We start from the raw sequence: 13,720 nt of genomic DNA, 5'->3' as shown, positions 1-13,720 counted from the left end.
TTGCCATTATGAGCACTTCCACCAAGCTTAACGTGACAGACAAAAGCAAAACACTCACAGCCCGAGACGTTTTGGTCCATTTTATACCCAAGGTTATCACACTGGCGACGTTCAGTTCTGTTGATTTGGTATTCTGACTGTCTCTGGAAAGACTCTTCATCAACTGCTTCATTGATGACATTCACACCAGGTACAATTCACATCACACACAGCCGACATGGGCTGCACAGTCCCGTCGCAGCACAATCATTAAGAGAACACTCAGCGTCCTGTACTTCCGATATACACATTTATGTTTCCCATTCATTTGGCCTTACTGTTCGCTACCTCCACAGCAGAATGCTCCCATTGAAATAAGGTGAAAATACATTTCCACTAGTGCAAAATAACATCTCTCTCTGAGAGCAATAAGAAAACAAAGATTAACAAAAAATATATATATTTGACACATGAGATCATATAGACAGAATAATAAAGTGGCACTGATAAATTATATCACAACAAAAACTGTCGCAGACTATTTTCGCCCGTTTCTTTAGTCTGAGAGAACTAAGGCTGATTTGTTGCAGTATGCTCACACCTACACACACACTGACAGGTTACCAATGAACGGGGGCCACAACATTAAAGTTTAGGACTGAAGGAGAAATCATTCGCTGCGTTAAGCGGACTGCAGGTCCTCAGGGTGGAATGACCTTGATGTTACAGAATAAAGGAGGCATCAGTCTGACTGCTGACGCCATCTAGTGGTCAAATATACAATTTACAGCTCTACACCGAAGAGATGTTCAAATGAATGATCGAAACCTCCAACTTCACCAAAGTGCAAGCAAATAATTACTAAATGGAGAGAAATAAGGATGATAAAGGGCAAATGAAACAGGCACAAATCTGCTCAGCTTTCCTTCCGACTTCTATTCCACGGGCCTACAAGTACATCTAGGGTTGTGGTCTGACGGAGACATACATCAGGTTTCGATACAGATTCTTCCCACATACAAGTAGCATAAAGGAAATGACATGAGGAACCATCTAGAGCGTGGACTGGCACTCAATGTCATGCGTGTTTCCTCTCCAGCACACGGATGGTTAACAGCCGAGACACAGCAGCTGTTCCTTTTAGCCACATGATCAATCTCCACCTGTTCGAATGGGTTTGTGCATTAAGACACACGGCAGAGTGGTGATTAGTTGCATCGTTTCATAGCAAGTGAAGTGCCACCTGTCTTGTCTACAGCGCTCTTCTCTCGTCTCCGCACTTTCCATGAGATGAGATGTTTCCTTTGTGTTAACCTTTCACGCCAGCTTCTGTATCTTGGGACGAGACAAATAAGGCAAAGAGAAACTGCCACGGGGACAGTTCTGACGTCACAGGAGGGGACAGACCATACAGTAGCATGTGTATTATGAGGTTCAGTTTGTTTGCTCTGCATATTAATACCCAGTCTGTCCATCAGGAAGGTGTATCATTTGGGGTATTAGAGGTGGAGGAGCTGGAAGAGTTTCTTCAGCTGTGAGAGCTGTTGTCTGGCAACATGTTCAGGCTGCCAGATTTTTCAAGCTGACCCAGCACAGTTCCCGCCTCCTGTCAAGTCTCAATCTGTCAGCCAATCACGGTCATTCTCAGGTCAAACCTCCAGGTCAGGCATGAACTCCTCCTTAAGCTGAATGTCATTATCAGATCCCGTGCCCACGTCCGAGTCAAAGAGCGAGTGGTCGGAGTCGGGCGAGTTTGTGTGCGTGTGTCCGGCAGAGTGGCTGCTGGCGTCGCTGTCGTCCAGAGTGTCAGTCCTGGAGAAGAGGCCAAAGTCCAGCAGGCCTGTAGGGGAGCCGCCGCTGCTGCTCTCGCTGTCTCCGTCATAATAAAGATCCTCCACCTCCACAAACCACTCGGGCCAGAACCTCCTCCGCATCCGCTCGCAGAACATGGCCAGGTTGATCAACTCTCCTGTAAAGACATCAGGCACAGCAGGTTCACACGCGCAAGCTTTTACAAGTGCAGTTAAAACCAGCAGGAGGTATCACTGGTGCTTGGTGACATTTTGAGTCTGACACAGAGGATGACAATACATCTGGGACACTTTGAGACATATTTTGTTTTATCCCTTCACTATGAGCCCTTTCATCATAAATGATGTATCAAGACGACAGCAGCGAATCATCATTTGTGATATTACGGGCTCTGATTTTGCTCTCTGAACAGATAAGAGACTCAAGTGTCCCCTACTCTGTGCAAGATGTGAAAGCAACAATCAAAGCCTGTGTCGGCAACACTGCATTGCAGTAGAATATCACTGCCATCTAGTGGCTGGAACAGACAAATACATCTATGACAATCAAGGAAAAATGTAAATGACAATCTAAAATATGCTTATGGACAGAAAATACTCATGTCTGAGTACGTCACAGATCCACTGACCTTTGATGAGCTGCTCTGGTCGTGTCCCAGGCAGGGTCCACATAGCCTGAGCTAGATGCCCAAACACTGTAGCATCTAATGTCGACATCTTAGAGCCCATAAAGTACTTCTTATCTCCTGCAGGACAGAGAACAAACAGTGATTTCAAGGTTGACTTTTTAAAAGAGGTCAGAGGTACCCACACAGCCCTCTCAGATTACCTCAAGTACCCCTTCATCAACACCACCCGGTCTTTAATTGATATTAAAGTAGAGGTGAAGTAACACAACAAAAAGAAAAAAACTACCACCACTTGGAGTGGCATGTCTGAATCTTTCAACCATTTATCCATGACTTTTCACTAACTATTGCAACTGTCTTTCAACTACCTTTACCTAACTATTTGAGCCATTTATCTATTAAACTATTTTAACCACGCATCCATTGCTTTAGTTAAGTACCTCACCTGTTTATCCATTAATTATGCACGTGACTGTACGGTGTTACAACAGTTTTTTAAAATTAAAACCAATGTTAATGAAACAGAGGGAAAATTAAACACTACAGTAAAGCCATGTACAAATACTTGATATGAAGTATTTGTGGCCTTAAATATACTAAATCAATGATCTTCTCCTCCCCAGTCCCTTCAGAGAACACACTTTAAAATAAACTAATTTCATCTCAAAGCCAGAAGAGCAGCACTTTTGGCAGAAACCGCAGGTATTAGATTCACACTTTTGGCACTTGAGGCTGGAGCAGCAAAACATTAACAGAGAAGCAGTGTGTTTGCAGAGAGTGCTGATGCTTTCACTCTGGGAATAACTTTCCATTTTACAACAAGTGGGCGTCCGTCGAAATGGCACAAACAGATCGATGCAAATTACTTTTTCTTTCCAGCATCTGACGCTTTGTTTCCATCTGAACACTCTGATATTGTAGCCCCATGGCTGACGTCCAAAACTTTCCCTGTTTTCATTCATCTCTTCTATAGCTCCCTAAGTACAAACACGAGGGCAACGACAGATATGTTTTGTATTACGGAAGCCACATATATGAAGAAATCTTTGGTACGTTGTCTGCAAGGAAATTAAATACATTTACACACTACTTAATTCCAGGACACATATCTTATTTATCTATTGATGTGCTGAATGATGCCTTTTCTTCCCAGAACATATCACTGTGCGAATGTAATCTGAAATCATTTGTCAGGGTCTATTAGTCATTAATACTCATGCTTCATTAGGCCACATGAGCCAGAAAAGTTGTCACATTTCTCCACAACTAACCACCAAACTGAGTTTCTGAATACATCTGACACTATCCAGAAACAAAACAGAACTCTTCCTGCTAATGGCTAGGGATTTGTAGTAACAAATGTAATTCTATTATCCCAAATAAAACCTCTGGTAACTCTGTTATCAGATTATATAACAGAGTTTGGGTAATCCTTTAGATACTTAGGTTATGTTACCGCTCATAAATCATGTCATGTGAGAAGTGGTAGTCCTAATGGAATACGTGTTAATGGCAAAGGTTTGGAGAAGAGGCATTAATCCTACCCAGCAGTGTGGCCAGCGTCCTCATGTCCTTCTCCATCAGAGCGTACACCTCCTCCTTGGAAAAGCGTCCGATGCCGTGGCCGTACATCTCCCTGCGCACCATGCTGCCGTTCAAGTGGCTCAGCAGCCACTTCAGTGTGTCGCTCAGGGGGCCGCTCATCGCCAGAAGCTTCTGAGTTTCCTCCAGGTTGTCCACCCACTGACAGTAGGCTATCGTCCTGAAAGAACACCCAGCAGACCGCGTCATGTTATCATTGGTTACCTGATTGTGTCAGAGCAGGAATGGGTCTGGCACCAAACTACTTCCATCACAGATCTTGTCTTTCTCGCTAAGAAGTAAGAGGATCTTGACCTGCTTCTTGATCTTTCTTAGGTCTAGATTCAAAACAGAGGGCTCCTAATGTCTCATCCTAAACATGGTTGTTCCATTACAAAGATTAAAAACAAGAATGAATTGTAATTTTGCAATTCCATTTCTAAAAAGTGATGCTACACCTTCTCATAGCCCCACCAATTCTCTGGATCTTACAGCATCATCATCAGTAGCTGATATACTCTACGCAGATGTGGACCAGCTTGAGGAATCACTGTAACAGTAGAAAAGACTGTGCCCAGACATTCATGGACTGGAATCCCGCTGGTGGGGACTGATGATGGCCGATAGTTCACACTGTTGTTCCAGGTCCTGTGGGCTAAGTCCTGATGCCAACACCGAGCCACCTTCACTCCAGTCAGCTCTGCCTCGTTTAAATGTTATCTAATTAGTTTACTGCCTGTCTGGGGCCACTTCAGTTCCCATTCTGGCAGAACGTTTCTTGGTTTGTGTTGACGTCAGCAAAGATCTATGAAAGAAGTCTGATATTACGCGTGTTGTCTGTGCACAAACCTAAATAATACACTACGTTAGATACTGCATTTCTACAAAAGTCATGTAATATCAAGCACCTGTTTTATTTGTACCTTTTGGGAAAATCCAATATTCAAACTAATAACTACATTAGAAAGTTCCTTAAAAGTAATAATGAAATAAGGGCCAAAAAACAAAAAGAAAATGCTACGACGTATTGACTCATTAGTCATTTTGTTATATATAATATTTCAACAGGTAGAGGGTCCTAACAAACAGCTCTAATCCAAGGCTATTTTTAGCAACATATGATGACCAGCACACAATTCTTCAATCAGCACTTGCAGTTCTGAAAGAAAGGAAGCGACTGAGCTCGTCCTGAATCTAGCAGGGTGCACAGTATTGTCAACAATGAGACGTTTTAATCAGAGGTCCAGCCCCTGTGTCCTGTTACCAACAAAGCTTTATGTCTATTGGCAGTAAACCTCGTCCTAATCAATAAAAGCATGTCCCACTGCCCATTTATCAGCTGCGCTGCTCTCGACTCATCGCCGGGAGACAACGTCATATATTCAGCCCTTCAAACTGTCAGGTTGCTCTTATGTACATGAAGAAATGCTCTGTCGCTGTCTCCCACCCAGAAAGAGTTAGAGGAGGAGAGATGACTGCGCGCACATCTGAGAAATTCCATGACAGGCTTGGATTAGAAACTGTTGGACAAAAACACTCATTTATTGCTGCGTTGTCTCTTTGTTGAGTCACTCAGATTCCTTATTGCTTGTGTTAAAATTAAAAAAAAAAAGAAAAGGGACATGAGCCGTCCTGACGTCAAGTGGAGATTTGTCTCACAGAAGTAGACAGACAGATCCTGTGTGCAAACAAGCCCAACTCAAAGCCTCTAAATCCCTCTCTAACTCCAATCCTATTCATCTGCATCTCCTCCTCTGTGGCCATAATAGATTTAAGAAGGGAAACCAATACCAGCCAACTGTTTCACCTGAACTTGTCTCGTAAAAATACACATAAAAATACTGTAACTGTCTCTTGTTTGTTTGCTGTCGATGGTTTTCCAGCCAAGCTGCCTCTGCGTGCAGACACTAACAAGATTAAGCTGCTGTATCATTACACACTCTTGTTGGAAGCGCAGACTGAGCTTCTCCCTCAGCGCATCCAAAGGTCTGGAAGCCTCATGTCATATCTCTGCTGGTAGTGGCTAACCCACGAGCCGTGACATGACTGTAAAGGAGGATCCCCAGATGACTGGTCGCTCAATGTAAATTGAATTCAGGCATCTGGCCTATGTTATATCTGGGAGCGGTGGCTGTCCTGTGGCCGTGCACTACTTCCTGTTACATTATCTGACACGCCAAGAGGATATACTGTCCTTTGTTTCCTGAAGGGAAAAAAACAGTTTGGATACAAAAAGCCTACTTAGCAGATTCAAATATCAATGGTAGCAATGGTGAATGAAGCATAAAGTCGCCACAGTTGTTCTTCGGTTTCCTGCAGCATCGATCAGAAGGGCTGGTGGGAAACAGTGTGTATGTGTGTGTGTGTGTGTCTAACCATCAGTTGCTGCTGCTGTTGGCCCTTCAAAGAGCAACAAGCCGCCACACTGCCCTTCCCTGACATAAATAATTCAATCAATAGGTCTATATGTGGGTCTAAACGTGGCAGAGGGTGGGGGGAGGAGCACAGAAGGGAGAGCAAGGAGGTGAAACAAGGAGGATGTGGGTTACATGAATGACCTCCAAAGATATAGAGAAATTCATTGGAATTCCCTGTTTAGACACACACACATACACATACACACACACACACACAAATGATACAGTGTATTTTACCTGATTACAACATTTCTAAACACATTTAACAGCGAGGTCATACGTGTCACATCTACTCTCCGTCTTAGTGGATGAAAACCCTTAAATGGCCTGAATGTGAGGAGATTCACAAGTGTAGTTCAAAATGTGTCCTGACGTTATAATAAAGAGAGGAGAATAGGCCACATCACACTGGACCAAACAGTATTAGATCAGCGTGTGTGTGTGTGTGTGTGTGTGTGAGGAGGGGGGGGGGGTGGGGGGGGTGGATAGTGGAAGATGGATAACGCTTTTAGGTAATGGAAAACACTCTGAGCCTCTCTGGGCTTGGGAGCAGTGGTAAACGATTTCCTAGCAGCAGCAGCAGCAGCGTGTTTCTCACCCAGAGGTCCTGGAGTGACTCACCACAGCGAAGGAAGGCTGATAACACACTACTGATGGTGAGGATAGAGTCAGCCTGGGCTGGAAGGCTGCATAGATAATGCCTAACTAATTATTTATAAAAATCCAAGACTCGACATTTTCTTTTTTCAGCTGTTAAAATCAGCTGTTGTTTGTCAGTGAAATCTGTGTGGGTGGTCCCTGATGCAGTTTAACATTGAGCTTAGGTGTTAAAACATATATTTAAACATATCTATTCAAGCGAATGCACAATAACAGTTACATCAAATGACAGAGATGTCACTGTGTTCTGCCTTTAAAATCAGCAAAACGTTGCTTAATAATTGGAGTTTTTCCATTGAAATCACTGGAGACTGAAACAAGGTTGCAGCAACTGGAATCAGGTTTCCGAAGACACGGTCGTAACTTGTTCAACGTTATATACGCTCTGCGTGCGAGTCGCTCACCAGTAGAGGTGTTCCTCAACCATTTTGGTGACAGCCCGGGACACAGCCCTCTCCTGCGGGGTGAGGTTCTGGTTGAGGTTGACACCCAGCTTCTCCTCCAGGAAGTCTACGATGAACTCGGACCCCGAAGCCTGCTCGTGGTTGTACTCCATCCAGGGCATCTTACCCTGCGGCGACAGCTTCCCATCAAAGTAGTTCTGCAGAGGGGAAACAGCTTCATGTCAGAACATGTAGCTATATACATTTCATGGGCATATAGAGCATGTTATTGTAGACTTTTTGAGTTTGAAAGACGTGGTCGTTTATAAGGCAGGAAGGGTCTCATGAAAGATGCTATTGTGTTGCATTATGGGAATTGTAGGACCCATTGTCTTTGGAGTTTAACTCATACTAGGGACTTCAAGTTTGGAAAGCTTAGCCTCTGCTGAACAGACTTTGTGTCTCGCAAGTCAACTTTGTGGAAGAGCAATACACAATCACTGGAGAGTCCCTTTAACAGCGTAGGAAAGAACAGCAACAGCAGTTCTGCTTTGTATAAACAATGCAAGAACTGGGTAGTTAGCGTGAGCAGCCATGGCTGAAGAAGACTACCAGCTACAGGGGGTTGTTTGAGCAGCTGGTGATCTCTGGGAAGTGTAGTGCGGAAACAACCCAGGAAAGAGCACTTCAGAGTCCTTCACTCTGAGGCGGTCTGCTGAGCATCACCTGGTAGGGCAGATCCACCATGCGCAGGTACGTCTCGATTTTGAGGCAGAAGGGTGAGAGGCTGGGCACGCCGTTCTTTGGCCTGGAGAACTGATGGAGGATGATGGCGTCCTTAGAGTCCAACTCCTGCTCCTTCCTACACAGAGAGCACAGACGGAGGGAACAGAATCTGCAGTAAATAAACAGCGCTGTTTGGACTAGTCTGCTTAAGCTCATGTTCCCTGATCCTTTTGCAATGCCTATTGTATAAGATGGCTAAATATAAGTTGTAAAGTGTTAGGAATATAAGATTTGACATATTTAACCCTGCTGGCTATGTGTGCACACAAGCAGGGACAATAGTAACGAGAGCATTGATACACAGATAGCTCCGTACTATCTATCTGTGTATCAATGCTCTCGTTACTGTTGTTTTTTATCATTTGTTTAGAACTGAGAGGGACCGGTGACCGGTGACTGCCCGTTTTCTAGGTCAGCCGATGCTGTGAGATAAATACCAAATAGAAACTCAGCATCTAACCAGAAAGCAGGACTTGCTGTTCAGTTTCAGGCTCCAACAAACCTTCCTGGGAGGAAGGGGTCACACCTGTAGTTTATTATAGCACGGTGACACAGCAGCAAGTCCCTGTGTCCCTGAGCTCCACCCACCAACATGCACTTTTTTTATTTTCAGAAACTCTGGTGGCTTCACGTCATTAACTTTCAAACAATAGCTTTGTGCAGACCTACATTTTGTTGACCTGGTTGAACACAATGAAGAAGTCCATTCTGTTGTGATTTCAGTCAGTGTTGCAACTTTATCCCTCATCCTCTCTGTTTTGTCAAATGTAAATGATTTCCTATGTTTTCTTGTTTATGTTTAGTTAAGTTTAGGTAAAATGACCCTAGAAACCAAACCTATCATATTAACAATAGCTGATACTGATCTAGTGTATCACTATCACCACTGAGCTGAGTGGCATTAAGAGCTTCTGTTAGCATTAACATAATATTGACTAAATTAGTCATCGCACTGCTCCAGTTTGAAGCAAACACTCTGCTGGACATTTCCCATCCCTCAGCTACAGTCATCCTGTGTCCCTGCTGTCCGAAAACAGACGATTATAAACTATTCTATTGATGTCTGTGTTCCCTGGATAGCAATTGTGCCAATATGCACGCATGCCAAGAGTTACCTACATCTATAGATGTATAATGTCAAACCTACGGGTCCCTGTTTCTCACCAGATGTTATCGATGCAGCACACAGGAAGGAGTAAATGACGTTACAAACTGGCATTAGCATCATTTTGCAGGCAGACAGACCCTGTCTGGTCTGTTCAGCATGTCTTTCATCAATAGCCAAAGCTCTTCAAGTCTGAATAATATAACTGTACAGGGGGCTGACAGTAGCCTTTTGTACTTTGTACTTTTTATCTAACATTATATCACGAATAATGCAATATCAGTTGCCAGTTTATTAGGTACAGCTAGCTAAAAATGATGCAGTCTAATACAACAGCCCTGCAATAAAACCCACTTTCCCTTTCTGTTGAAACTGTTTTCGAGGGTTAGACATATTCCTAATATTTAGTCAACCCTCAGTGAAATATAAATGGGTTGGAAACACCTCTCAGAATAACACAATACAATCAAACAACACCCCAAACTACAGCCTCCAAAATGAAAGTTGAATCTACATCTCTCTGAAGAAGCTCTTTGGGTTGTAACATGACTGGGTAAGATCTCATTGAATTCCCTGTTTAGCTGAGCAAAAGGCCTCTGTTTGAAGACACAGGCTAACTGCCCCTTGGGGGGCCGAGAGACCCTGGACCCTCTCAAAAACATACCCGACATTGTTTTAGCACCTTCATGACATTCCCTAACTTTATGAGAACTGATTTTTAAATATGATTTTTCATATTCTCTCTACATGTGACTGGTGTTGACTGTACTTTCCACATTTAGTCTATTTGAATTTATCTTCCTGTTGTTTTAGAACACTTAACAGGTCTAACAGGGAGTTTGACCTTTCTGGGGTTTCTACTGTTGTTATTTAATCAAACATCAACAACACCACTCTACAAGTACAACACTACACAGTATATGTATAACAGTCAATATATATTTGTTTTCGCATAGCCACAGCATATAAAACATGAAATATTTCCTTATTTGGAGCAATATAAACGCTTTAGGGTCATTTCCATATTGTGCATGCCCAATTTGTGGCAAAGAGAAGGGTCACCACTTAAATACGCTTGAATTCCCTGTTTAGCTGAGCAAAAGGCCTCTGACACAGGTTGCATATATATATATATATATATATATATATTCATTGGGATTTAAGGCAGAACTCAGAAGAGAAAATAGATATTTGAAAACAATGGTTGATTTTGCAATTACTGAGATTTGTTTTACGCCTACAGCAGTGGGATCTGTAAGACACCAGACAGCGAGGAAGTAAAGCCAGTGTCAACAATGTTTTAGACTGCATTAGTTTTAGGTAGGTGTTCCTAATGAACTGGCAAATGAGTATATATATATATATATATATATATATATACACACAGTATGTAAAGCATACTATGAACTGTACAAGTGTGCCTGTTGTGTCTCTGTCCACAGTCATGTGGTGCTGAAACCATTCCAAATCTCTTTGTCCACTGTACTGCTGCGGCTGATCTGTTCTAAGCACCCGGCCCCCCCCCCCTTCTTCTTTTTATGCCTCTGTCAGTTGAAATGCGGCGCTGCCATCTCCCCGAAGAGCCACTTAAAGAGCTCCCCGTATATCAGGGGTCTCTGAGAGAGGGGACACGGGGAATAACGGGGAATAACGCACACATCACATGGCAGGAACAGACGACGCCGGCAGGCTGCGGGTCCAGCCTCAGCAGCCTGCACGTGATTCAGCAGCGGCGTTTCTGCACGAAATGCAAGGTTACACAGATTATCACGAGGGGGGGGGGGGGGAGTGAAAGCAGAAACTACCGGGCCACTGTTACAGGATGTACTTAGTCCCCGGCGCTGGCCTGCCAAAAAATAATCCCCCCATTGAGAGGCACGCATCCCCTGCGCTAACAATAGTCCTGAGTTAATCACTTTGTGTCGCAGCGACTGATCACATCTCCTTCATCCGCCTTCATTACAAGCTGTAGCTGAGACTGTAGCTGTGTTTTCTTACAATATTCCAGGCAGCAGCTGTGCGTCTCACGGCACAGTTCATTACAGCTCGGTGTGACTCCGCAGCGCCCCAAGGAGCGCTTCGTTTATTCACGCTCGGGTGCCGACGGAGGTGGCACACGAGCGTACGCGTGACTCTTTTTCTTTTTTTTGATTTTTTTTTATTTTTTTTTTTAGTGTCGTGTCCTTGAGGAGGAGGAAAAACAGGGGCTGAAACCTCAGCAACCACCGCGAGATCTGCACAGACATGACACCCTATGGAAGGAGTCCCGTGTCCACTCATGGTTTTATCACAGCCCCCTCCAATGACACCCATCAGTCACTGTCAGCAGGTGTGATTAACAGTTAGACCCGCAGCTCTGAGGGCTAAATAAAAAGAAGTGATGGTGAGAAACAGATCAGGCATGCGGCGGGTCCCTACCTGATGGCGAGCAGCTCATGCAGTAGGTAGGCTGCAGCAGCCAGCAGGGCCCCCCCGGTGATGTACAGGGTCTTCTTCCACCAGGAGTCCGAGCCCAGAGCCGACATGATGCCTCCGTAGTCCTGTAAAGGGAAGGTGATGATATATCCATACAAAGACTGCTGCTGCTCGGAGCCGCACAGCCCGAGGGGCAGGCTGTGATTCCGCCCGAGTTCAACCACGCACGGCCGGGAAGAGGCGAAGCCAGCAGCCCAGTACATCCTCCCTCCCTCGGTTACAGCCACCCCGCTCCCTCCCTGCTGCAGTCCCCGTAAGGCTTCATGTAAACGCCCGGCGGTTTGTCTACGGCATGGCGGCGGCGTGGCTAATACTGCTCCAGAAAACCGGGGGCAGTGAACACCTCGGCTCCCCCTCCACAGGATGATGCTCAGCTCCCAGCTCGCTTTCCTTTGCAGCGTTTAGAGAACACTGTCAAGCTGCTCGGAGATACAATAGCTTGACTTCCGGTCGTGAATTTCCTAAATAAATGCCACTGCGATGTTATTTTGATGGCTTGTACAGTGTTCTGTTAACATCACTAATATATGATGTAAACTGCCAGGACTCCCAATTTATCTGGACCTACTTCACCTGCCATATACTACCTCACTATTTATTCTTTAAATGTTTCAGTGCAATATATATATATACATTGTTATTGTACATATTTTTAACTTTTATTTTTCACTTAAATACTGTAAATGTGTATATTTTTTTTTTCCAGTTCTTATTTTAATATTTTGTACATACTTTTAGCTCTAAATTATGCTGCTTTCTACTCTTGAATGGGAGCACCAGTACTGTACAATTTCCCCCCGGGGATCAATAAAGTATATCTGATTCTGATCTACAGCACACCCCAGTGACTTTGACCTTTTCAAGTGTTATTAGGACTACAACTCACTATTAATGTCTTCATCAATTAGCCTCGTCTGCAAATTATCTTCCAAATGTATCGTTTGGTCTATGAAATGTCACCCGAAGGTGACACATTCAGACATGCTAGCTTTATCTGACCAGCGGTTCAAAACCCAAAGATGTGCAGTTCAGTATCATATGAAAAAGATTGAAAAAGCAGCAGATCATCACATTTGAGAAGCTGGAACCAGAAAAGGTTTGGCAGTTTGACAAGTGTTAACGACATTCAAAGTGGTTGTTGTTGTTGTTGCTGTTGTTGTTGTTTGTCTAAGGTTGTCAGCCACAGCACTTTCTTTCTTTTGTTTCCTTTTGTAAAGGCCTGACAAAATGCTGTGTATTTATTTTAACAGGCCCAAACAACCAGGTTCAGTGCTAGACTATTTTACCTTTTCCAAAATAGCCCAGGAATGTTTGGTCTTGTACATTAAACAGTTTGTATTAGCTTATTACGCTGGTTTATTTTACTGCAGGTCTTTCGCAGTCTTGGTTTTAAATATTATTGGTCTCTGCAAACGTCTTGTTACATCTGAGCAGGACAGCTCAGAACAAAGACGAGGAGGCCTGATGAAGGTTCTGGAAAGAGCTAGTAAGAGGAGTTAAGAAGGAGTTAAGATCCTTTTTCTTGTCTTTTGTCAGATTCTTTTTAAGGTTGTTGTTTTACGAGATTACATTAAAATAAATTAGCAATAGCCAGTTGATCAAGGTAAATAGGGGCTGGCGGTTTGAAGAGAAATGATGCCCTGTAACATCTTGATACTTTTATTTTTAAAGTGAACTCGAGCAACTTCCGGTGTGTATGTCCTGAACTCTGGTACCTTGACGCGGCCGGCCTATTGTCTGCTCCAGTGGAGGAGTCACCCCGCCCTGACGAGCCCCCCTGCATCCCAGTGAAACCAGTGGCTCACCATGATGAATGCATTGCCTCTTGGCCAACATCACACAACACATACATGGCAAGTCTTCAAGTACTTAAGTATTAGTATTCTTAGAAAAT

The 13,720-nt window shown here is 43.8% G+C and overlaps 1 protein-coding gene across 1 annotated transcript; it reads right to left on the bottom strand.

Annotated features, from left to right (window-relative positions):
* Positions 1-1,628: 1,628 nt before the first annotated feature.
* Positions 1,629-12,029, bottom strand: faxcb (failed axon connections homolog, metaxin like GST domain containing b). Its single transcript, XM_070912528.1, has 6 exons — positions 11,770-12,029; positions 8,187-8,322; positions 7,482-7,678; positions 3,964-4,181; positions 2,420-2,536; positions 1,629-1,948 (listed from the first exon to the last, which is right to left on the bottom strand). The coding sequence occupies exons 1-6, from the start codon at positions 12,027-12,029 to the stop codon at positions 1,629-1,631; spliced, it is 1,248 nt and encodes a 415-aa protein (XP_070768629.1).
* Positions 12,030-13,720: the final 1,691 nt, after the last annotated feature.

The sequence above is a fragment of the Enoplosus armatus genome, chromosome 9 (assembly GCF_043641665.1).
Source record: "Enoplosus armatus isolate fEnoArm2 chromosome 9, fEnoArm2.hap1, whole genome shotgun sequence".
Classification (NCBI taxonomy): Eukaryota; Metazoa; Chordata; class Actinopteri; order Centrarchiformes; family Enoplosidae; genus Enoplosus; species Enoplosus armatus.
The sequence above is the reverse complement of the archived record's forward strand: the minus strand, read 5'-3'. Positions and strand labels throughout refer to the sequence as shown.

What these genes read in the sequence shown, in the direction of transcription:
- faxcb (XM_070912528.1), bottom strand. Translation starts at nt 12,029, where the DNA reads ATGTACTGGGCTGCTGGCTTCGCCTCTTCCCGGCCGTGCGTGGTTGAA. An exon ending in TGGTGGATCTGCCCTACCAG is followed by an intron (nt 7,679 to 8,186) that starts GTGATGCTCAGC and finishes TCCCCTCTGCAG; the next exon opens with AACTACTTTGATGGGAAGCT. An exon ending in GACGCTGGCCACACTGCTGG is followed by an intron (nt 2,537 to 3,963) that starts GTAGGATTAATG and finishes TCTGTCCTGCAG; the next exon opens with GAGATAAGAAGTACTTTATG.